Here is a 23,291-nt window from a genome sequence, read left to right on the forward strand (position 1 = left end):
GCATTTTGGCGAAAAAACATTTCCCACAAAACAAGGCGAGATTCACGGATAGGGCGGGATGCCCTATCGACTGAAAATATTCGAGTCGAGGCACAGCATCAATCGTGCCTGTGGGAGGGAATGTGAGTGTGTGTGTCTGTTGCATGTGTCCAAAACAATTTAATCGCCCAATCACATATTGCAGTATCTCTATATATTTTTGTTTATATTCGTTTTGGAATTTTGATTCTCGATTCGTTTCTACTGCTGCTACCGTTGCCCAGTGGCGTGGTCGTCGCGTCTAGCAATCCATCTCCTCCAGGGTGCGCGACAGGCGATTATTGTCGATCCTCCGGCGCTGCGATCGCCGCACCGCATCCGCCCGCCGATACGGCTCGCTCTTCAGCCCCAGCAGTATGTCCTCCAGGGCCCCGTTGTAGACCTCGTCCTGCTGCAGCAGCTTCTTCTCGCGCACCGAATGCGTCTTGCTCTTCAGCTCGTTGATGACGGCATCCTGCAAGGAGAGCGCGCACGTTGTAGGCAACTGTTAAACGTGTTGTGGGGCAAACAGAAGCGAAGCCAGGTTGGGGTTGGGGAGAGGAATAAGAGAAAATAAACAGAGATAGCCATTAGTCAAAGAGAACCATCACCAGGAGGACATAAAGACACTGATTTATTCTAAGTAGGGTTAGTCGAGGTTAGTATTAGCTTTTTTTGTTCGATGAGATCTAAAGTATGATCGGAGACTTTTGCTGGAGAATCTTAATAAATTTTATATTCAATTATACCGTGTTTATCGATATTCTGTTAAGAGCTAATCAATATTAGCTCTCCTTATAAAAGGTAGAAGTATTTTGTCCCACTTTCGCTTTTTCTATGAGGATTTCGTGGTTCTTGGCAACTGCAACGTGCAACGACGAGAGTTGTAGCGTTTTAAAAGGTGGCGTAGACAAAGAGGGACAAAATTCCTAACCGTTTTAGACCGGATTCCTGTTAAAAGAGTCTGTGGTTAAGTGTTAAAATGAAATATGTATTAGCTTTTGGAATTTTGTTTAAACCTGCCACACATCGATGAAAGCAGCCAAGCAGCAACGTTTTTAGTGATACATTTCTGGCAAGAATCCAATTGGCTTGTCATGGATGGATTTGGATTTGGATTAGCAATGGAATTAGCGAGGATTAGGCCACACAACGTGGGGATTAGAATGGCTGCCAAGAGAAAGGCGGCACTGGATACTAGGTACTGGGTTAGACAAAAGTTGACACAAGCCACGCGACTTACACTAATGCGGGAGGGAGCCCAGCCCCATACACAAATCACAGGACAAATCTTGCCACATGCCATATGCCACATGCCGTCTTGTCGCGTCCCGTCCCGTCCCCCAAGAAGATGGTGCTAGTGGTGGATGGAGTTGGATTTGTGGGGGGAGCCTAGCGGGCAGCCAAAACCAAGTGTCTGACCAATTGTTTCTGAGTTTTGTGTGTGTGTGTGTGTGTGTTTCGAGTTGTTAACCAAATGACCAAGTAGTTAACGTGACGTGCTAGGGTGGATTAGAGAGGAGGTTGAGGTGATGGTAGGTTGTTGGTGGTTGGTGGTTGGTGGTGCCCCTGGGGATGGAGTTATGGAAGGCAAGTGTCCATAGTGATGTGCTGCTTGGCAAAGTCGAGCAGACAATGTATTTGCTGCATAAATCAGATCAGAATGAAAGCGTAACAGATTACGAGAGCATTGGCAAGGGTTAGACAGAAGTTAGACATCCGAATCAGAGGATTTTCAGGCCACCCTGGGAGGGGGTGCGGCCGCTGTCCAGCACTCACCTGTTGCTTCTTCTGGTTGTGCTTGTTGCGCATCAGGACCTGTGCATTGTTCTCCTTCTTGGAGGCAGCCAAGGCCGCTGCCTGCTCCAGTCGGCGACGCTGCTCGTTCTCCTGGTCGTGTTGCTGCAAAAAGGATACAAATGTAAAGGAATCTCAATGCTCAGCGGCGTCGGCACCAACCTTAAAGGCACGAGTAAAGCGGACAATCAGCGAAAAGAAGGCCGCCGCATCGGCAGTCCGCGAGGACTCGCCAAAGTACTCGACACACTCCTTGAACGCCTCCTGGGCGTGCCGCAGGTCGCTCTTGATCTTCTTCAGCTTGTCCTCGGTGTTATTGAGGAAGTCCCTCAGGATGTGCGTCTGCGTGCCCTTCACCCGCAGCTCGGCTTCCTTGCGCACCTGATCCATTCCCTTGTCCAGCTCGTGGACATCGGCCACCACATTCTCGAGCGCCACCAGAGCGGCCTTATCCGTGCACTGCAGCTCCGTCTCGTAGTTCAGTAGATCCGGAAACTTGGCCCGTATTGTGGCCACAATGTAGTGCAGCAGCGACGACCGCTTGTCCGTCGATTTGGTGTCGATGAGCGTGTCCAGTGATTGCAGCTTGAAGCCATAGGCCGGTCCCCGCTTGTTGCTGTTCAGATAGTTCCCAAAGGCCAGGACTATCTCCAGCACCGCCCTGAACTTGCGCGACTCCTTCAGGGAGTTGGAGGCAGCGGCTATAGACAGCACTTGCTGCAAGAGAAAGGGCAAGGGTTCAAATTAGACGGTCAGCACAGATCCAGCGCAGACTACTGATCCATACCGGACTGATCAGATGAACGTTATCGAAAAAGTTGCCCATGTAACTCATGATCGAGAGCTTGAAGGAGTTGCGCTCGACGCGCGACAACTGGAGCATGAACCTGTCCTCTTCGGTGAGCAGCTGGGGGTCCTTGCGCGCAATGATGTACTCCTTGTAGGCCTTGATCTCGACATCGGTGGGCACCATCTTCTGCAGCAGCTCCACATTCTCCAGCAACAGCTTCTTCAGATCCAACGCCTGTATGGCAGCCACAACATCGTCGATGGGCATGCCCAGCTTGCGACGGGAGATTGCTAACGAAATAATCAATCAAGAATCAGTCAGTAAATGGCTATAGTTTTTGGCTCTCCTGCCCACTCACCAATGTTTCTTAACCTCGTGTGCTCCAGCAACGAGACATTGTCGGGCCTCTTGAAGCGCTTGCTGGACTGCAGCGAACCATCCACCTCCGAGCCAGCGGTGCCGTTGTGCAGGGCACCACCAATGCTGCCAATCTTGAAACGCTCCTCGAACTCGTTGAAGTCGATCTGCTTGAAGATCTTCTCGTCGTCCAGCTCATTGAAGATGGTGCCACGCACCTGGAAAAGGACACAGAGAGACATGAGTAGGGGCCTTGGACAGCCTGAACAGCCTTATCCACTCACCTGATTGGGCTTCAGCGGGATCCAGTTGAGAGTCGGAAGCTTGTATTTGGTGGGCACCTTCCGCTTGATGGTCATGGCGCCGTCGGGGGCTGGCATGAAGCCGGCCACTGGGGGCGGCGGGGGCGGAAATGAGCAGAGCATGGGCGGGGCATGCGGCGGCGAGGGCGCAGTCGAGGCGATGCTGCCATTGGGACTGCCCAGCGGACTGAGGCCCATGCCGGGCATCATGGGCGGTGGCGGCGGTATGGGTGGTGCCGGTGGGGGAGGCTGTGGCGGAGCTGCTGCTGCCGCTGGCATCGGTGGAGGCAGCGGCGGTGGCAGTGGCGAGGCTGCGCCCAATGTGGAGCCAGCCTGAAGCCCGCCATTCGTCAGGCCCCCATCGCCGCTTGAGGCGGAACGGGGCAGGGAGCGGGACAGGGTCTGCAGCTCCTGGTTCTTGGTGCGGAGCAGCGTGTCGCGCTTCTGCAGCTCCTGCTCATTTTGCTGCAGCATTCGCTGGAGGGCCGTCAGCTCCTCCTCGAGGTTCTGGCGGGCCACCGTCAGTTGGTCGCGGTCCGCCTTCAGGTTGATGTTCTCCGACTCCAGCTCGGCGAATTTGTAGAGGAACTCGGAGTTGCGGTCGATCTCACGCTCTAGCTGATCGTCCAGCTCCTGGACGCGCTCCAAGGCCGACGTCTTCGTCTCGGAGTCCTCCATGAGGGCGGCCACATCGAAGACGTTATCGAGGTAGGCGGAGATCTGGACCTTAAGCTCCTCGGACTCGGTCAGTCGAATCCGCTCGAGGTACTTGTCCAGCCCCAGCGCCGTGAACTCGTACTGCAGATGGACGCGGTAGTTCATGTCCTCAACGGAGTGGACCACGATGTTCATGAACTGCATGCAGGCGACCATGAAGTCGATGTTGAAGGCCTCGAAGTTCATGAAGTACTCCATGAGGGTCTGGAAGCGCCGCTTCTCCTGGCACACGTCCTTGAAGTTATCAAAGGAGCCCAGGATGATCTCATGACCGCCCTTGACCAGACAGATGGCCGCCAGCAGCTCCAGCACCAGCGCCTTCGTCCTCAGCGACTTGTGGATGAGGCTCAGGGCAATGCAGTTGATCGCCTCCCGATGCTGGATGACCATGTTGAAGCCGTACTTGTTGTTCATGATGGCCCTTAGGCACATGATCGACACGTGGATGTCGTCGGTGGCCGCGCCCATGTTCAGCTTGGCAATGTGCCGTGAGCGCCGCTTCAGGCTGGGACTGTCCATGGCATCGGCAATGGTCGGACGCAGGAAGCCGTAGGACGCGTGCTGCTGCTGCCTCGCGCTGTCCAGCAGGAGGAGAGAGCCATTGGCCATTCCCAGGCCTCCGTTGTGGGGCTGGCTCTGGGGTGGACTGAGCGAGCTGTTCTGGCCGAGTACCAAGTCCACGCCATCCCCGCCGCTGGTTATGTTCAGGCGCTCCTCGGAGGCGCAAAGGGCGCCCAGGAGACGCTGCTCGTGCTGCATCATCTGCTGCCGAAAGCTGAGATAGTCCACCAGGGCGTCCAGGCCCTGGTTGCTGTCGTCGAGGAACTCCTTCACCCACTCAATGTGGTTCGTTCGCAGCGAGATCTCGAGGTCCCGCAGCACCTGCGTGGACGTCGACTCGCCTACCATTTTCCGTTTCTGGCAAAAAAAGTACAAGAGGTAAAGCTGTAAGTGTACAAGGAGAGAGAGAGAGAGAAAGAGAGAGTAGTGGTTGGGTAGGAGGATGCAGGATTCGAGAGCAGGATACATGGATACGGGATTTGGTGGTGCAGGTGCAGCGGGAGACCATAGAGAGAGAGAGAGAGAGAGAGAGAGAGAGAGGAAGAGAGAGAGAGGAAGAAAAGAGATGGGATTTTCGTGGTGGATCGTGGCGTGTGTATGTGTGTGTGTGTGTGTGTGTTTGTCAGTGTTTTGTGAGTAGAGAAATGAGAAATTTACACATTAATTAATGGAACAACAACAACAGATTTTGGTTTAAAATTTAATGGCTTTAGTCTACAATTTGAGCTTTAGCCTAATGGCTGGTTAAAGTTTCAAGGTTAAAGGTTAAAGGTTAAAGGACATACAGACAACCAGACACCAAAACAACCAGAGACCCAAACACCAATCGGATGGATTTTGTACATGTACTACAAGTAAATGTGTATCTTACCCGGTGACTGCGCGACGCCTTCGGGTCCAAATATGTCCGCAATCTGCTCAAGTAATGTGAGGGGGGATCCTTCGCCTGCACCATTTCCTACGCAGAAATTAAACGGATTCGATAAATGGAGATTAGTTTGGGGATAGGATATATTGGGATTTGCAGCTTGACTTTTATCCATCAGATACGCGTGCTGCCGGAAGAACAGATAGGACAACAGCATTATGTTTTGTACACCCATTAAAAACAGAAATGTTTCGGGAATCCACTAATCTATACTAATCTAAGCTATACCCATGTCTCTTTTTGGGTTTCGATCGTTACCCCGAATCGCTAAAAAACATTTGCGAGCACTGCGGATGTCTCTCTCTGAGTTCGTGTGCCCTTCGGCTATGCACATTCGGCTCTGTTCGTGTGCTGCGTTCCCGTTCTCTCTGCTCGAAGAACAAAAGGAGAGTGAGCGTGAAAAACAAACGAAATTTTCGGATCATATACAATCAGCCAGGCTCCGTTTTTCGCTTACTTTTGAGGATTACGTTTTCGTTTTAAGGGGCTCCCGGTTTGTGGTTTCGATATGTTTCGTTTTCTCATCGTTTCTGGCTTGAAAATATACAGTGTGATAAAAATACCTTTTTTAATTTCAACGTTCCGATAACCAAATCGAACTGCGTCAGCTGTTTGCACCAAAACAAAAAACTTGGTTGCCCTGACCAATTATTTCCGAGCCAAATTTGAGATTGGTCTAAGAAAAAATTATTTATAAACAAAGCACAAGTTTATTTGCCCTGATAAAGGTGTCAAGCTTATGTTAATGCTTCAATAAGTCATCTATTTTTTTCTTTTGCACTTAAAAAAAGCAGTTTACTTTTCATTTAGTCGTGGAAAATTTTTTCGTTTTAAAAAGTAAGAAATCTTGCGGGAACCCCAATTTATGTGATTTCAAAAATAAATCGGAAAACTTTTGTGAAAGTGAAAAACGGAGCCTGGCTGATTAAGACAGAATTATATGCGTACAATAATATGTGTTTATTGCTTTTAAATTTGTTGATCTCTGTTGAAATGTGTTGGTGGAAATGCCCATATACATATCTATTTTAAACAGTCAATGATTCGTTTCTATGATATAGTCCTATCTTTAAGATCTTGCAACTTGTTCGAAAAATGTACAAAGCTTCTAATCTAAAACTGATAACTCCAACTCTATCTTTGGTTCGATCATTAGATGACAATAGTAGGAAATCAGATCACAATGCCATCATCTTCAGTGGAAATGGATGTGGCAGAGGCTGTGGCAGTTACCCAAGCCCCGCTGTTCAATGAACTGAGCTCTGGATTGGCTCTTCCGGGGGGTAATTTTTATGGGCTGGAGGTAGACCAGAAAGAGAGAGAGAGAGAGCAAGAGAGATCTCCTCAAGCATTAACACCAGGCGGAGGCTTAGCGGCTTTTACTTTTGTTTCTTTTGTATTTGTATTTTTACTGGCGGCAGTAACTGCATATTTGTGTAGTACGATGATGTGTACGGTTCCGCACATCGATCCCCATACCCATACCCGTACCCGTACCCATCCCCTCCCCTCCCGATCGGATCCAATCCGATCTGAGGCTGAGGCTGGGTCTGGGGCTGGGGAAGAGGGAGATCACATAAGCATCGATGGGTGCTTGTGCTTGCCTAACGTTGAACATTTTTGAACATTTTTGAGCATTTTTGAGCATGAAGCGTGGTATACTTGTTTAAGCTTTCTGTGTGGCTTGGATCGGCTCGGCTTGGCTTGTGTTTTGTTTAACTATGCCAACCACTAAGGCACCAACAACCACAGCCAAAACCCCAAACCCAAACCACAGCAACAGCAACAGCAACAGCAACAACGACAGCTACAGCAACAAATGCGATCCCAGAGATCCAACCAACGCATGACTACAACCTAAACTATGTGTGGGTTTTGGTTGGGGTTTCGGATCGGGGAGTTGCAGTCAAAGAAAAACCAGTTTCGATTCTTTTTCCTAGTCGAAGAGACCCCAAGAAATATCAACATGCATACCAGGTACATCTACACATGCATATACTATATATATATACATATGTATATCTATAGATGGATAAAGATATATGTATATGTATATGTATAGGTATGGAAGCGGCTCCAACAACGATTAAAAACTGCAATTTATCGCAGTCATAATAATTTGCATTTTGTCACTGTGAGCCTCGAAAGCGAGAGAGACAGAGACAGAGTAAGAGAGAAAGAGAGAGAGATAGACACAAAGAGAGCTCCGTGGGATTGGCTTCCCTCGAGGAGTCACTTGGAGTCGGAGGAGTGAGTCTCTCAGTCTCAGTCGTCCTCGAGTGGCAAGCTTCGCCTCCACCATCATCATCGTCGGTCGGACTTGTCCCATTCTCTGTATCGCTTGTCTGTCTGTGGGCTGCGTTTTCATTCATTTTCATGACTAGACTTACGCTTGAGAGTGGGTTTTACAGTGGGCTAATGGGAAGATAATGCTTTCAAATTATTGATATGGATATGGATATGGATACATTTGAAAACTGTTGTATTCTCTTATATTTTCGCACATTTTCTCTAAATAAATATCAATAAATTGTATCCTATGGTAGATTTTTGAGGTACCCAAAAAGATACAATAGATACAATTTGGACAGTCCTCAAGAGTCATTGGTGGCACGCCCAAGCGAATGCTGCAAAAACAATATACATGTCGTGTGCATGACAATGTATCATGCCTCATGTATCAGGTGTTACCTAGCATGTCTCGAGTGCCTATGATACATCCCTTACTATCGCCCCGTCGGCTCAGAACACGACTCCCACCAAAAACAAACAATCCCATCAAATTGGAATAATTCTTCGTAGAACCGAAGTATTGTTTTATTTATTTTTCTTCGCGATTGAGTGCTTGCATTTCTGAAGATCTGATGAGTAGATTAGGGCTATCACTGATCCCTGGTCAAGTTTCGACTCGAGTTTCGCTCATAGCGGTTTCACTTTTGTTGCTCAAAGTTATAGAGAAGTCCAATCCAACCAAAGGTGTTATTTTTTGTATTCACCAGCTTGGACGCCTCACCCACGGTGCAGTGGTATCGTCTGAATTATGGAAAACAGGTCTCTGTCTGTCGCTGTGCGGCAGGCGGGCGGTTCGGTTAGGTTCGGTTCGGTCGTTCAGGAACCGGCGACGACGTGGACAACAAACAACAACACCAATGTGTAGCCATGTTGGGTGTTTATGACATTTTATCGTATGTCAGAAAATGTTTGACGCGAGTCCCAAGTCCGAGCGAGGCGTTCCTTCTTCCTGGTCTACGAAATATGCCTATGGCGAGTATACTCGTATTTACAGCAGTATAGCAGCAGCATATTCTCTTTGTTGTGCACCACACCGTTGTTTTCAGTTTCTGGGTGCAGCTCTTGAAAATTCAGTGACCCAGTTACAAGCGAGATAGATGGATAGATGGCTGGTTGGATGGACGGATAGATACGAGTAGAATCCACCGAAAATGGTGCACGCTCTGGCGCAGACGTTAAATAGTTTCGTCATAACTTCCGATAGTCCCAGTCGCAGTCGCAGTCCCCCTGCCCATCATTCAGAAACACGCAATCTACATGGATTTGTCCTATATGGTGTACGTATGTATATGGATCTCGTATTTCGAGTCGCCTTCGTGGCCAAAATGTTTCGTATTTGGATTCAGCCAGCGAGTGTGCCATTTGAATGAAACACATTTGTGTGAGGCGGCAAAAAGCGACATCACAAAACATCAGAAGACATGCGAGCGACAAACAGCACGCACTGCATAATGGATTGACAAAAAGCTGTACTCGGACGAGTGAACTGAGAGACTTAAACACATGTTCTACACTCGATTTGCAGCAACAGTCATGACTGTGAGAGCACGTGTTTAAATCAGTTAAAAGGTTGACTTTGAAGTTCAAGTTTAGGTAAATGTCAGGCAAGAAAACAACTGGGAAATGGGAAACCAAAAAAGGTTTATCTCAGAGCCAAAACAATCCTTCGATTGGGATTGATGCATATCAAAAATGTAGCATTTTCCAACCTTAACATCAAGATTTTCCATCGTGCAGGCCATTTGCTAATTGAAAGGGAAATTCGTTTCGTAAACGCCTTCGGAATTCCAACTCATGTACACATGTAAACATGTATGTTGTATTGCGCAAAGCCATTTGCTGTGGGGTTTAATTGGAGCGGTGGCCACTCCACTTCTAGACGGCCTAAAGGTCAGCGCGTTCAAGGTGTCGCCGTTAATGGAGGAGAGACATCAACCGAATACTTAACCCCCAAAGAGCCAATCCCATCGCCAACCCCCTGTGACCAGCGATCAAGGGAGAGTCGGTCAGAGTCCAAAAGAGCTGTATGAACGGAAGCCACTGATAGTAGAAGTAGTAGTAGTGGTGGTAGCAGCCTTTTTCAGCAAACAAATATAATCATGTTTATGCACGCTTTAAAGGCATGAAAAACCCATTCGATATGGCACTCACTTGATCGCATATCATGTCCCACTTCTTCTCGTCATCGTAGTTACGCAGCAGCTTTGCCTTGTCCGGTGGCAAGTCCATGGAGGCCTGGAACGAAACGAAAGAAAAAAAAAGCGTTGATGGTTTATTGAACCTGTGTTTATACATATATGCAGATATGTAGATATAGGGGTAATCAAAAGGCTAAATGTTCTTACAGATGGGCCCATAAGGCCGGCCCATTGTGATGGCAGTGGAGTACATTTCTAGAGGTCTTAACCAGAGGCCTATTTGCCTGCTCATGCAAATATTGAAATATCACAGCAGCAGCTGCAGATAGGGGCACTCAGAGTTAATAATCCATAAAGTAGGGAGACAAAGATATGCTCCATTTCCCAAAAAAAAAAAAAAAAAAAAAAACAAAACAAAGTTGGCTCGCATCTCGGAAATTTCACAATTCTAAAAAATCATAATTTTCTTCTTCGGGGGATCCGAATGTGTGTAGTATATGTAATTTATTCCGACCACTGTGCGGTGGCATCATTCTCTGACTTTTAATGAACGCACTGAACCAACAAGTAGCAAATCAAACAAATCAACAAAACAGAACCCATTTTTACCTGGACGATTGTGTAAAATGGTTAAATGCACAATTTAACGGGAGGGAATGCACCATAATGAAATCGGCAAATATGCTTACATGACTTCAATTTGATGTTCCTCTTTATTTTTTCTGGGTGCAGCTGCAGTTGCAGTTGCAGTTGCAAGTTCTAATTAGACACACAGCCACACACACACACACACACACACACAGATACATATGCATGCAGCGGCACAGACACACCTGATGATGATGGAGAGCAGGAAGAGGGAGTGCCGAGGACAGAGGATGGGGACAAAGGAATAAAGCCATTATAATGGATGATCACACAATGAAGTTGGAAATCGGTTGACAATAACAAAATAAATGCATATGAACGGAGATTTCAGAGAGAGATTGAAATGCAGATGAGAACGAGAGTCCCAATGCAATGTATTCCGTATTGGAACATAGGATTATGAATTAGATATGAGATATGACGAGATATGCTGGCTGTGCCTTCTTTCTGTTACTCTTCTGGCCGTTACTCGTGTCCCTCTTTCAGCAAGCTGACGAGAGTCGGCATCGAACGTGTGGCTTTGGTGTTGGTGAGTGCAAGAACGAGTGGCAGGGCCCCGAATTGCGTCCTAGAGAATATTTGGCACAGAGAGAAGGCTTCGCCAGGCTTGGAAGTCAGTTTTTTGAGTTCTGAGAGTAACACCAAGCACCGTTTCTCTCTGGGAAAGAGAACTGAGTAGCAATGGATGATCATACAAATGAAAGCCTGGCAAATAGTAATAGCAATAAGGGAAACCCTTTTTTTTTAACCCACAAAATCGCAGCAAAATTAACAAAAAGAAAAACCTCCCATCCTTAGTTAACCGTAGAAAAATGCTTGGTGTGATATTTATGCACAACTTGATCAGGGGTGACATAGACAGCCCTGATCTGTTGAGCCGCATAAACTTCACGATTCCTATTAGACTGACTAGAAATTTTATACCGTTGTTCCTTCCACTTTGTAGATCGAATTATTCCTTGCATGAACCGTTTAGGGTCTTATGCTCGGATTATAATTCCCTCTACCATATTATATCCACCACTAATTCTCTTCCTCTTATTAAATTATTAATCCTTACACACCTTTCTATTAATTAGTAACTGTAGTGGTATTTGTACTTTGATTGCATGCTTAGTTTCTTAGTAAGTTTAGTACTAATTTTCCTCGAATGTTAGTCTAATAGCTATCTTTCTTGCATGTTCGCGTTTGGTTCGGCTACGCACCGCGCGTCATGCGGCAGCGCCCCTCGGTCGGTTGGGCGGGAGGAGGGCTGCGTTTTGCCTGGGATCCGCGCGTAACAGCCTTCTGCTGGTGTCACACGGGCCACTTGACGGTGCTGTAACTGCATCGCCTCTTGAAAGATGCAGTCATTGCATGTCAACGTCCACACATACGCTCTGAAATTAACTACTGGTTCTAATTTTGGAGAGTTCAGTGCAAAAACGGTCGGTTCTACCTGGAAGATTCGAATTTCTGAGATTTACAATTTTTTAAGTTAAGAATGAATTTAGTCGAAGAGCTAAACCTATTACCAGTCCTCTTTGTTTTAAACTCAAGTTCATCTCCCACCACAGTCCCCTGTAAAACGTTTCGTTTTTTTTTCAAGATGTTTTATTGAATGATAATTTTTCTCATTTTTTTTTCCCATTCAATTAGTGGAAATTTACATGCATTTCTCGCAGCTTTGGCTGTGTGTTAATTAAGCTAAACAATTAATAAATTATCTTTATTTTTGCCTCTGTTCGGTTGACTTTTTGTTCGACTTTTTTGCAAAACGTGCTGAATGTTAAATATACACATACATATTTTTGTGTAAAACATTTCCCATATAATAAGCACTACATGGGGAAATGATTGCAAAATATATTGATTAATTAATTGTTATGTTATGGGTGAACCCATTGCCCTTCCTCCATTCAATAACCATTCCATTCGATCCCCCTCCCCTCTTTCCTACTCCACTGTTCCACCGTTCCACTGTTCCGCACCCCGTTCCGCTCTGAGATCATCATTGAGGCTGAGTGATTTGCCTCGACGCGCGCTTTTCGTAATAAAAAAACAGTCAACAGAAATAAAACAATAAATATGCGAATAAAAGAGTGCATAAAAAGGGAGAGAGAGAGAATAATATAAGTAAACAAGGTGACAAAGAGACGGCGTCGCACTCCTCACTCCCACACATACATATGTATTTATGCCAGAGCAGGCGAAACTTGTACTGTATACAAATTGGACTTCATCATATAATATATGTACCCATGTACATATGCTTGTTCGAGTATATCTCTCCGTTCCGTTCCGTTCCGAATCCATGCTATATCTTTGTGTGTGTGTGTGTGTGTGTGTGCACTCGTACATAATGAATTACTTGACCGTCACACCGGATACGCATTTTAAATTTTTCCCTCAATGTGTGTTCTCGATCCGATCCGATCCCCCCGCACAAAACGCACCTCGAATCTGTCTACGCCCATGCGAGATGAGTAATAGATAGGTGCTCCATACGCCATAGGACGCGGCATCGTCTCGATAGAGGAAATACCAAATAAATACTCTACAATTGACCGATTTTTCTTCATAAAAAATTAGCTCTGAATCGCATGCAAAAATCCGTTTCTCAAGCCACTCGTATTGTCCGCGTTCCTTTTGAATCCTTACCGATCTATTTTTAAAGTCGTTTTTTATTAGATATAAATATTTAGGTACTCGACAAAAGAATCTTTTGAGTCCAAAAGGACTTGAGAAATAGGAACGGAACTGTAAGCGGATGCCTTCCCTTCCTGTTCTTAAATTTCCTTCAGTCTCAAACATTCCCGTATGGATTTCCCGTTATTTAAACTCTTTATTCTTTAGAATTCTAATCTATACATACATATTGCCGAAGAGCTTCTGTCGAGTGATACTTAGAAGCGATGCTAACAGTCTTTAGTTTATTTTATTTCGGAATATGAACCATAGATTCTTTATGTAGTATATTCTATACGCTATACCCTATATGGCATTTTTCAACAGAATTCTGGTTTGTATGATACACTTTTTTCCGATTAATAGCCCACATGCGGCACTTAATCTAAAGCGATTTTCCTGCGTATCTTGAACACCAACAACCGCAACAGATCGTAAATAAACAAATGTGTTCAGTGTGTCGATTACCGCATCAGTCACTTGATATAATAAAAAATGCATTTGTTTATAATCTTGAATAAATAAATATTGAACACAACATGCGAGTATTCGCATGAAATTAAATTATTCATTCGGTAACTCACAAAAGTTGCAATATTCAAAGCCGGGAAGACATACTCTCTTGGCCGATCAGCCAGAAATATTTAAACCCTATTGAAGGTTTATAGTCGTAATCCTATACTTTCATTAGCGGATGTACAGTGAAACACCGTCATTAAAGATGTTTCCGTAGTCTCCGAACTCTGGGGTCAGATGATCTTACGCATCCCATTCAGGTCCAAAGTCGTTTACCGTTTATCATCAATGTTTGCCATATATGGATGTATTTATGTATGTAGTAAAAAACCAGATGTCTTTATGTTCTTATCATTATGTGTGGTTTTCTTTTTTGCAGACCGCGAAGGAAGTCCACAGCAAAGATAAACAAATGGCTGGCCCTAGAATTCCGATAAAGGGCGATCCGATCCACGCGAAGGGAAAGCAACTCCGTCAATCTCTTTTCGCAGTACTAAAGCAGCCGCTAGATAAATCCAAGAAAAACGGACAAAGCGGATGGACATCCCGGCATCAACTTGGTTCCAACGATTCCATTCGGTCTGGTCTCAAAAAATTCAGACGTTTCCCATGTTTGGGTCAATGTATGATCGCCGGTTCTTTTTATACCCGATACTCAAAATGAGTATTGGGGTATATTAGATTTGTGGTGAAAATGGATGTGTGTAACGTCCAGAAGGAATCGTTTCCGACCCCATAAAGTATATATATTCTTGATCAGCATCAATAGCCGAGTCGATTGAGCCCTATCTGTCTGTCCGTCTGTCCGTCTGTCCGTCCGTCTGTCTGTCCGTCTGTCCGTCCCCTTCATCGCCTAGTGCTCAAAGACTATAAGAGCTGGAGCAACGATGTTTTGGATCCAGACTTCTGTGATATGTCACTGCTACAAAAATATTTCAAAACTTCGCCCCGCCCAATTCCGCCCCCACAAAGGACGAAAATCTGTGGCATCCACAATTTTAAAGATATGAGAAAACCAAAAACGCAGAATCGTAGAGAATGACCATATCTTTTAGACTGCAGAATCTAAATTGGATCGTATTATTATTATAGCCAGCATTAAGAAAACAATTTCATTTTTTCTCGCCCTGTCTCTCTCTAACACACACGTAGCATAGGCGGCTTTGCTTAGAGTAAAACATTAGCGCCTAGATCTCAGAGACTACAAAAGCTAGAGCAACCAAATTTGATATCCACACTCCTAATATATCGGACCGAGACGAGTTTGTTTCAAAATTTCGCCGCACCCCCTTCCGCCCCCGCAAAGGACGAAAATCTGGGGATATTCACAAATCTCAAAGACTATTAACGCTAGAGTAACCAAATTTGGTATCCGCACTTCTGTTAGATCTCACTATAAAACGTATATCTCAAAATTTCTGTCTCTCTCGCACGCACTCTTTGTCGTGTCGTTTAATATTAGCGGCGTCTGCCGGAGGGGAGCCATACTGACTTAGTATCGGGTATAACTGTAGAGTTGCGGTGTCCGCAGCAACTCACAACGTTCCCCCTCGTTGAATTAACTTTCGAGGAGCTCACAAATTTACTACGTTTCTGCGCTTAACTTCTCGACCTCCTCTCGCAATGAGCCAATGCGTATTTAAAAATATTAACAACATTAACTGCTGTTGTGGTTCATTGGCTTGTGGTTTGTCAGCCATTGAAAATGTCATTAGGCGGCTGCGGCTGCCCCTTTTCACACTCCCCCTTCGGGCAATTGTTTATAGATTTCAGATTCTAGGCCCCACAATGATGACGAGTGAAAGTCGGTTGGGTTGGGAAAGCGAATGGGGATGGGGTTGAGGATTTTGTGCGGTTTAATCTCTCTGTCTCTGTATCTTTCTTCTTGTTTGATGGTTTTATGGTAATGACACCCACTATATGTATGAGACAGGAGATACACACATACATATGTACATATGTATAATGCCTAATAATGCCATCAAATAAATATACTTTTACTTTTAATTGTTGAATCGATGAATGGCTGAAGAGTCTATGGAAATAACAGATACATTTTCCACTGCCATCCTTGTGGTTGGCTCTTTCTTAGTCCGTATGTATCTCTCATATCGCTCTCTCTCTCTCTTAGTCCGTATGTATCTCTCATATCTCTCTCTTTCTCTCTGATCAATTGTTTGATCAGCTTGGATGATCTTCCCTCGAACATCGGCAGACTGCACTCCACCCTTGTCCCAATAGAAGATTCCCCTGCCCCACTCACCACATACATACAAAGTTCAGTAAACGCTCGCGATGGAGTCCGTATTTAACCGGAAACATCTGCAGCGAATGCCTCCGATTAGATCCCACAAAACGCAAATTATTAGTAGCGAAAAGCGGCATTTGTTGTTATTTATAAACCATGAATCAGACAAACAATCGCTTTCAGTCGGAAGGCGAAGGGGACTGCATGGATCCCACTGGAGGAATCGAGACGGACCGTACCGTACGGGACCGGAACGGAACGGAACAGAGTCTCGCCACTTCAATTGGCAATTGGCAAACAGCACTTTTGACTAAAGTTTGTGTAGTTTACACACGAATTAGCCGATCCAAGGAGACTGATCCAAGGTAAAGGCGAGGCCAGTGCTAGGGATTGGATTCGGAAGTGCGAGCGAGAGAGGGAGCGGGAACTACCGAAATGGCAAACAAACAAACAAACAGAAACGTTGGGGGGCAAATTTCGAATAAGAAACGAAGGAGAAAAATATAACAGAAGTCGAGACACACAGAAAAACACACTCAAAGAGTGCGAAAAAGAGGCAATGTGTTTTGGACAAACAATAGAGAAGAATAAATAACAGCAGATAGCATACAAAATGTGGTATCTATGGTCTGTCAATGTTTTGGATACCCTTGAAGTAGTACATGCTTATGTATTTTATATATTTTCTATTTTTTTTATATTGATAAACAAAAATATTTTAAAAAAATGTACACACAAGCGTGCTTCCCAATAAACAACCGACCGTCTTTACATCCGTAATCCCAAATCAAGATGCCCAGGACCATATTTACAACCCTGAGATGAAAACAAAAGATCGGATCCCCAATTTGGAATAATGCCAACGTACATACAATACGTAAAAAAGGGAAGCCCCGCACGGATCCCATCGGAGGAGCATATTTCTCAGTCAGTATAACATGACTTACGATAACCGACAAGCAGGGCCGTGCATACATATGAGTATAAATAAAGATTTTTGTTTTTTTCTTTGCTCGTCTCCCCTTTCTGTTCCGTTCCGTTCCAGTGGGAGATAAGCCGAGCCGAGCCGAGCCAGGCCGGGCCGCGCCGCGCCGATGAGCCTCCAGCAGCCACAAAGAGTCACAGGGCGGGAGAGAGAGGGAGAGACAGAGAGAGAGAGGAACTTAGCGCGGAGTGAGTCAGCATTGGCGCAGAGCAATGTCATAGTAACGGCATTAAGAGGGACAGAGAGGGCAACAATCGATCAATTTGCTTTAATTGCCATTAGCATGCCGAATTGGAGAGGCTGAGAGAACGACAGAGGCACAAAGGGGGGAGGGGATCCAATGGCTGGTTCACTCTCATTTTGTTATAGTTTTATGACGGTCAAAGCTGAGAGCTTTTTTTCCTCTGTTTTTGTTACTATTTTGGTGAATTTTTTTTGGCAATACAAAATCTTAATTACGTTGTCTTGTTCCGACCCAGAGCCAGAAAGAGAGAGAGAGAGAGAGATATACAGGCTGTGTATAGAGGCTGGGATGACAAGCGAATTTAAAAGTAGTTGAGGCACACGCCTCGGGAACAATGGGACAATATTAAGAATCGTCATAGAATTAGTTTCGCTAGATTTTGAAAGCTAGGAACTATCATCAGTTTCGGGAACTCCACCCACAATAACATACAGTTTTCCAAATAATTCTTCTCCCATCCCACTGTGCCCTGCATTTGGAGTTAGAGTGCAGGCCAGAGAGAGATCAGAACACACGAGAAGCGAGGGAAAACACTGGCGCAGTGGCGGGTAAACATTTTCAGAGGGGTGTGGTGTCCAAAGAGTTTACACCGTACACATGTTTAAGATCAGAAAACATGGAAGATTCTTGTTTTTCGAGGGATGGGGCAATCTGATTAACATAAACTCTCCTCTTTCGTACGCCTCTGAACACACAAAAACACAAACACACACACACACACGCATGCACATGAAGAGAGTGTCTGACAAAATTCAAGCGAAAAGTCGATGAGGTCATCAATCACATGCAACAACCGCGAGGGAGGGTAGAAGAGGAGAGTGTGTGTGTGTGCGTGTGCTTGAGCGGAGAGAGAGGAGCTTGAGGAAGCCAATCCTTGGATTAGAACCCTCTAGTACCGGCGGTGGCGATGGACCATGCCCGAACTATTTATTTGGCTGGTTCCTATGTGGGTACCTTTAAAAAAATTTTGCTCTGTATACTCTACAGCCCACCAGGCATCAGCCACCGAACTAGTTAGTTTGGGATGCAACGTCTCACCAGTAGACGAATGAACGAAAAAGCATGAGAGAAAAATGAAGACAGGTAGCTAAAAATGAGGCTGTCCTGCTCTTTTTCCTTTCCTTTTCTGTTTTCGGATAAAGACGAGAACTCAGTGAGAAGTACAAAAAGTTCCGCTTCAATAGTGTTTATAATTATTCAAGCTTTAAAGGTAAGAAAAAAAAACTATTCAATTCATAATTTACTGCAAACGGCATTTACGTAGGCTCAATGAAGAAGTAGAGGAGGAATAAGCAGCCTAACTTAATCGTGTTAGTAAAGAAACAGTGATATCCAGTGAAATAGAAAACGGACAGGGGCAAAAAGTCGCAAAATTGTTCACTGTATTAACAGTCTAGGAACTAAAACAGCTAGATAAGGAAATAAGCAGCTCCAATAGAGATTTATACGTAAATATGTTTGAAATTAAGATGTTATTACCTATTCTAATAGTGTTGCTTTTACAGATTGATGCAATCAAAAATAAGGGAAATCGGCGTTATATTTATTTATTATATTTATGTTTTATAGATGAAGTACAATTAAGGAAAGCACTTCAACAGCAAAAAAAACACCTTTTTTCAAGATAATGTAATTCCTAACAAAAATAACAACCAAATTAATACTGATACAGAATGAAAGACAAAATAAAATACATATATAAATTTAGTAACCTACTGTAAAATTTCACTGCCTTCTAAGTGGGTACCGATTTCACTAGCTACAAGCTGGGTACCCATTTCACTGCCTACTAGATGGGTAAAAATGTAAATGATGAAAGGCATTGTTAAGGGCTAGTAAAAAAAGTAATCCTGGTCTGTTACGGAATGGTGATATCTGCTGGGAAGTACTGCCCATTCACTACACATATTCAATGCTTTCAAAGTTGGCGATAAACCGCACTCAAGACTCACCAGAACTTTGGCGAACCGCCGATCCAGCTCATCTGTGGTGGGCATCGGCTGTTGGCTGCGACTCCGCACGCTCGGCTGCCGGATGTGATGGTACTCGGAGCTGGAGCCGATGTCGTAGCGCAGGTCTTGCTTCTGCAGCGTGCCGCCCCCGGATGCAGGACCGTTGTAATTGTGGTGTCCATTGCGCAGCATGGAGTGGGAGCTGTGGTGTGGATGGTGCTGCTGATCATCTGTATCCACATCGGCAGTGGTGATGTGGCGGGACTTGACTGCACCCATTATTGTGGCAAAGCGACTGCTGCCGCCTGCTGATGCTGACGCTGCGCCGCCACCTCCGCCTGGTCCGGCCCCTCTGCCTGGTCCTGCTCCTGCGCCACCGTCGTCGCCGGCTTCGATGGTCGCTGCAGTGAGCGCTGTGCTAAGGGATAGGGAAAGGGTCCCCCATACAGTGCGACAGAGTGCGCGGGTGCGTTCGGGGCAACTTGAAAGTTGCTCTTTGATTTCGTTAAAGATATCCAAAGCGGCTGCCTTTTCTTCTTTTGTTTTCTCCTCCTGCTGGTGCTGCTTCTGCAGTTGCTACTGTTAGCGGCCTGCGACTTTTTGTTTCTGTTGTGTCGACCGAACGAGTGAGTTTTCCAAGCTTAAATTTTTTTTTCCTAAATAAACTTGCTCATTTTAAATTTGGATAATTACATTAATTTTTCCTTTTAAATCCAAGCAAAAGTAATAAACCACAATTTATTAAGTGGCGGCTGCTGCTGAAGAAATAAACACACACTCACAAATACAGACAAAGCCAGATTTCAATGAAAGGCTCCTTTTGAAGGCGACGCCTTTTGTGCTTTGTTCGCGTCGCACTCCGCTTTCGTTTTGACTAAATGGTTCAACGCGAATTGCGGAGATGTTTGATTTTTAAAAAGCTAACTTTACTTGCACTTCAACAACTAGAAAAAAAAAGTGTAAACTAAATGCCACTGCAGTTGTATGCACTTTTGACCGACCGCGCGACCGTCTGCATTTGACACCAACGCACACACACACACACACCAAAACACGGCTCCTCGACTGCTGTTATTTTGATTCTCACTATTAATTTTTAGCTCGTTCTAAATTTTGATTCAGTAATATATTTTATTACTTAAAAAAAAAAAACCAAATCGCTCCAATATGTATGAACTATGTTCGACAAAAAATATGTCTGTTGTTGTTCGAAGACATGACGGTAGGTAGTGTTGAATATATATTGATAAGCCATATATCGATATATATGTAGGCGATAGTATTTTATGATCGTCCGACACTACCAAAAACTACCTCACGTATCTGAAAGACAAAGATAGCACGAGACACAAATAAATTAGACCAAAAGAGTGCCGCCCTCCGTTGCCACCAGATCGACTAAAATCCAAGCAACGTCTGTATATCTCTCGCTCTCACTGCAAGCTTTTCCCGTAAGGCTAAGTGTAGTCTCATACGAGCACTATCGAGGCCCAATAATCGGTATTTTTGTGCGATAAGCGGAACTTATCGGCGTTTGATTTAAAAAAAATATTCATACACCTATTTCTGTTGTTACACGGTAGATTGGTTCCAGAAAAAAACCGTGTTAAAGAAGACATTGATCGTATGCAAAAATAGGTGATTTCTAAAACATAGAATATACATAGTTCAAAGTACAATTTTTGTTGGCTTAATTCTGAAACTGATCCTAGAGGCCTAAAGGTGTTTACATTAGATAGTCTATTCTATGCCGGATCTGATCTTCCTCCTATCCTGTTACATTCATCGAGTGATCGAGTTCAATCATATCTAAATATTATTTTTAATTTTCTTTTGTTTTTGGCCAGTTCAGGTTGCTTTGTATCTGTAATAGGTATTTTTTGTGTCCATGTCCCATGTCATCCATCTATCCAGTCATGTCCTTCTCGAATTTACCATCCAGCATCGATCCTCGGCAGGATAGCTAAGACAGGCTAAATTCCGTGCTGCTAGCGTACGAAGAGGCTCCCCATTGAGCCTGCTGAAGGACAACGAACAACGATTGGTACGAGTCCCGAATCCGTTTGAATGTGGTGTACAATTAAAAAATCAACATTGGGTACAGGCTCGCCCACACACATCCTTTAAGGATAAATAAAAGTGGCAAAAAGGGCGGAGAAAGGAAGAAAATCATATCTTCTATTAAAATTTAACATGCCCTTCCGCCGTTGAGGAGGCAGAAAACTTTAACATTTCATTTGATAATAATACATTTTAGCCAACAACTTAGTTGGCCATTCTCTCAATCTATCTCTCATACACTCTATATCTCTCTCTGCCTACCACATGTGCGGATACTTCTCGGGTATAACAAGTTTTCCACACATTGCGCCGCTTCGTATTAAAACTGCACAACAAACGATATTAATATCGACGGTAATTTGGAAAACTGCAAGTGTGACCAGAGGCTTAGATGAGAAAACCACAACAAGAGATATATCGATGATTTCCCACCTCTATAAAACAAGCAGAAAACTGAATATATTAAATTGTTGCTCAAAGATCCATAATTAGACATAGTTAATTAGTAAGAACTAGCAAGATGGGTACACCTCGCAGGGGATTCAACAATTTCCCGCCATACTCCCAGGGAATGAGACAATATCCGTCCCAGGGCTCGGATTATATGTCGCAGCATGCTGGCGGACTGCAAGCACCACAACAACCAAATTTTGGCTTCTACGAGGACAAACAGAGTTTCGCTCAGCCAAAGCCAAACACTCCACATTTCTATCAAAACACGGCGCCCCAGGAGCAAATGCACCGACCCCGGCAGCAGCAACAAATGCCGTATGGACAGGGACGTGGTAGGAACTTTGGTCGAGGTGGAGGGGGCTTCAATCGCAGGCCCCACCACCACTTCAAAGATCACGGCTCCCAATACTTCCATCCCTCCATGCTGGAGGATCCTTGGCGCGACTTAATGGCCCGTCACAATGCCATCCACGGGCCCAGCGTTGATGAGGAACAAGTCGGGGTATAATGTAGCTAGTTTGTAACATTTTATATATTAGGCAACAGTTTCCAATAAAAAGAAACTCGTTTGTACAGTACGTGTTTAAATTAGAAAGCCCACATGGAAGATGACCCGAGAGCAGGCATCAGAAGCGTTGCTGCTGCAGCTGCTTCTTCTCCAGGTACTTCTCCCAGTCGGCGGCAATGCGATTGTATATGCCCATGGCAGAGCGGGCATCCTCCACGGAGTTGTGTTCGCCGGTTTGGATTTCCTGGCCGAGCACGGCCATGGTGAGACGCTTGAGACTTGGAGTATGGCCGTTGGAGACGAGCTTGCATAGTGGCTTGTAGCGCGAAGTGTCGCGAATCTGTTCGAAGGGATGCTTGATGTTCAGGACGGCGAGATCGTTGCGCAGGGCGTGGCCGACGAGAATTTTGCCGTGCAGCAGCTTTACAACCTCGTCCTGGACGGTGGCAAAATCTTCGGCGTTCTCTATATCATGCGGGCGAATGCCGGAGACGCTGGTGCGATAGTCTTTAACCGTTTGGCGCGGCTTTACGTACTTGTCCATCAGAACATGGCCCACACTATTCACAATCGAGACTCGGGCCAGCATGTCCTCCTGCCCATTGTGGCCCACTCCAACCATCTCGCAGTCCATGGACAAATAACGATTGCGCTGGGCCATTTTCCTCTGGCGTGTGCGTGCCGATTTGGTCAGGTGCTCGGACTCAGGTGCGGATCCTTCCTCAGTCGCTTTCGCCACCTGCACCTTGTTCTCGCTTCCCGAGGCAGTGGCAGCCAGCCAATTGGATCCGGCAGCGCGTCTGTGTACATTTGGCTGCTGCGTCTCCAAGTGTTCCAATGAAGTTTGAAGCTTGCAACTCTTCGGACTCACATTTTTGTCGCCGCTGTTGTTGCTGGTCCTGGTTGTATTGGCCTTGTTGCGGTGCAAGTCAAACTGCTTCTGGCGCTGCTCTGACGACGACATCACAGCGCTTGTGCATCAATAAATAAATAAATAAATAAATCAATAAATCAACGAAAAATGTGTTATTTTTTTTGATCCAGCTCGAATTTGACGGACAGAAAGGTGTGCCCGTTTCTATCTAAATAATTACTGTGCACATGCAGGT

General features: G+C 45.2%; 3 protein-coding genes and 1 long non-coding RNA gene across 9 annotated transcripts; 2 read left to right on the forward strand and 2 right to left on the reverse strand.

Annotated features, from left to right (window-relative positions):
- Nucleotides 1-135: 135 nt before the first annotated feature.
- On the reverse strand, nucleotides 136-19,733 carry LOC108152301 (formin-like protein). 6 transcript variants are annotated; one of them, XR_004471348.1, is made up of 10 exons: nucleotides 19,161-19,533; nucleotides 9,914-9,997; nucleotides 5,414-5,500; nucleotides 3,247-4,899; nucleotides 2,964-3,180; nucleotides 2,603-2,895; nucleotides 1,978-2,532; nucleotides 1,798-1,920; nucleotides 1,262-1,662; nucleotides 434-523 (listed from the first exon to the last, which is right to left on the reverse strand). XR_004471348.1 is itself a non-coding variant. In XM_017281527.2 (9 exons), exons 1-9 carry the CDS (start codon nucleotides 19,437-19,439, stop codon nucleotides 281-283), a joined length of 3,534 nt encoding a protein of 1,177 aa, XP_017137016.1. In that variant the 5' UTR covers nucleotides 19,440-19,733; the 3' UTR covers nucleotides 136-280. The 6 variants fall into 6 exon arrangements, 4 of the variants coding, with proteins under 4 accessions (XP_017137016.1, XP_017137015.1, XP_017137012.1 ...); XR_004471347.1 differs by having other exon boundaries at nucleotides 3,247-4,926; XM_017281527.2 differs by lacking the exon at nucleotides 1,262-1,662 and having other exon boundaries at nucleotides 136-523; nucleotides 19,161-19,733.
- On the forward strand, nucleotides 17,760-19,037 carry LOC117186216. Its single transcript, XR_004471349.1, has 2 exons — nucleotides 17,760-18,418; nucleotides 18,473-19,037. It is a non-coding gene; the product is annotated as an uncharacterized LOC117186216 (long non-coding RNA).
- Nucleotides 19,734-21,635: 1,902 nt separating the features above from the next.
- LOC108153273 (M-phase-specific PLK1-interacting protein) lies at nucleotides 21,636-22,247 on the forward strand. The gene has a single exon (XM_017283142.2). The coding sequence runs from the start codon at nucleotides 21,742-21,744 to the stop codon at nucleotides 22,180-22,182; it is 441 nt and encodes a 146-aa protein (XP_017138631.1). The 5' UTR covers nucleotides 21,636-21,741; the 3' UTR covers nucleotides 22,183-22,247.
- On the reverse strand, nucleotides 22,189-23,249 carry LOC108153272 (RNA exonuclease 4). The gene has a single exon (XM_017283141.2). The coding sequence runs from the start codon at nucleotides 23,144-23,146 to the stop codon at nucleotides 22,301-22,303; it is 846 nt and encodes a 281-aa protein (XP_017138630.1). The 5' UTR covers nucleotides 23,147-23,249; the 3' UTR covers nucleotides 22,189-22,300.
- Nucleotides 23,250-23,291: the final 42 nt, after the last annotated feature.

The sequence above is a fragment of the Drosophila miranda genome, chromosome XR, assembly GCF_003369915.1.
Source record: "Drosophila miranda strain MSH22 chromosome XR, D.miranda_PacBio2.1, whole genome shotgun sequence".
In the NCBI taxonomy this organism is placed as follows: domain Eukaryota; kingdom Metazoa; phylum Arthropoda; class Insecta; order Diptera; family Drosophilidae; genus Drosophila; species Drosophila miranda.

Excerpts from the sequence above, each read along its gene's own strand:
- LOC108152301 (XM_017281526.2), bottom strand. The coding sequence starts at position 19,439 with ATGGGTGCAGTCAAGTCCCGCCACATCACCACTGCCGATGTGGATACA. Across the intron at positions 9,998-19,160 it reads GGCGGTTCGCCAAAGTTCTG|GCCTCCATGGACTTGCCACC; the intron begins GTGAGTCTTGAG and ends GTTTCGTTCCAG. Across the intron at positions 4,927-5,413 it reads AGGCGTCGCGCAGTCACCGG|CTTTACCTCTTGTACTTTTT; the intron begins GTAAGATACACA and ends GTACACTTACAG.
- LOC108153273 (XM_017283142.2), top strand. The coding sequence starts at position 21,742 with ATGGGTACACCTCGCAGGGGATTCAACAATTTCCCGCCATACTCCCAG.
- LOC108153272 (XM_017283141.2), bottom strand. The coding sequence starts at position 23,146 with ATGTCGTCGTCAGAGCAGCGCCAGAAGCAGTTTGACTTGCACCGCAAC.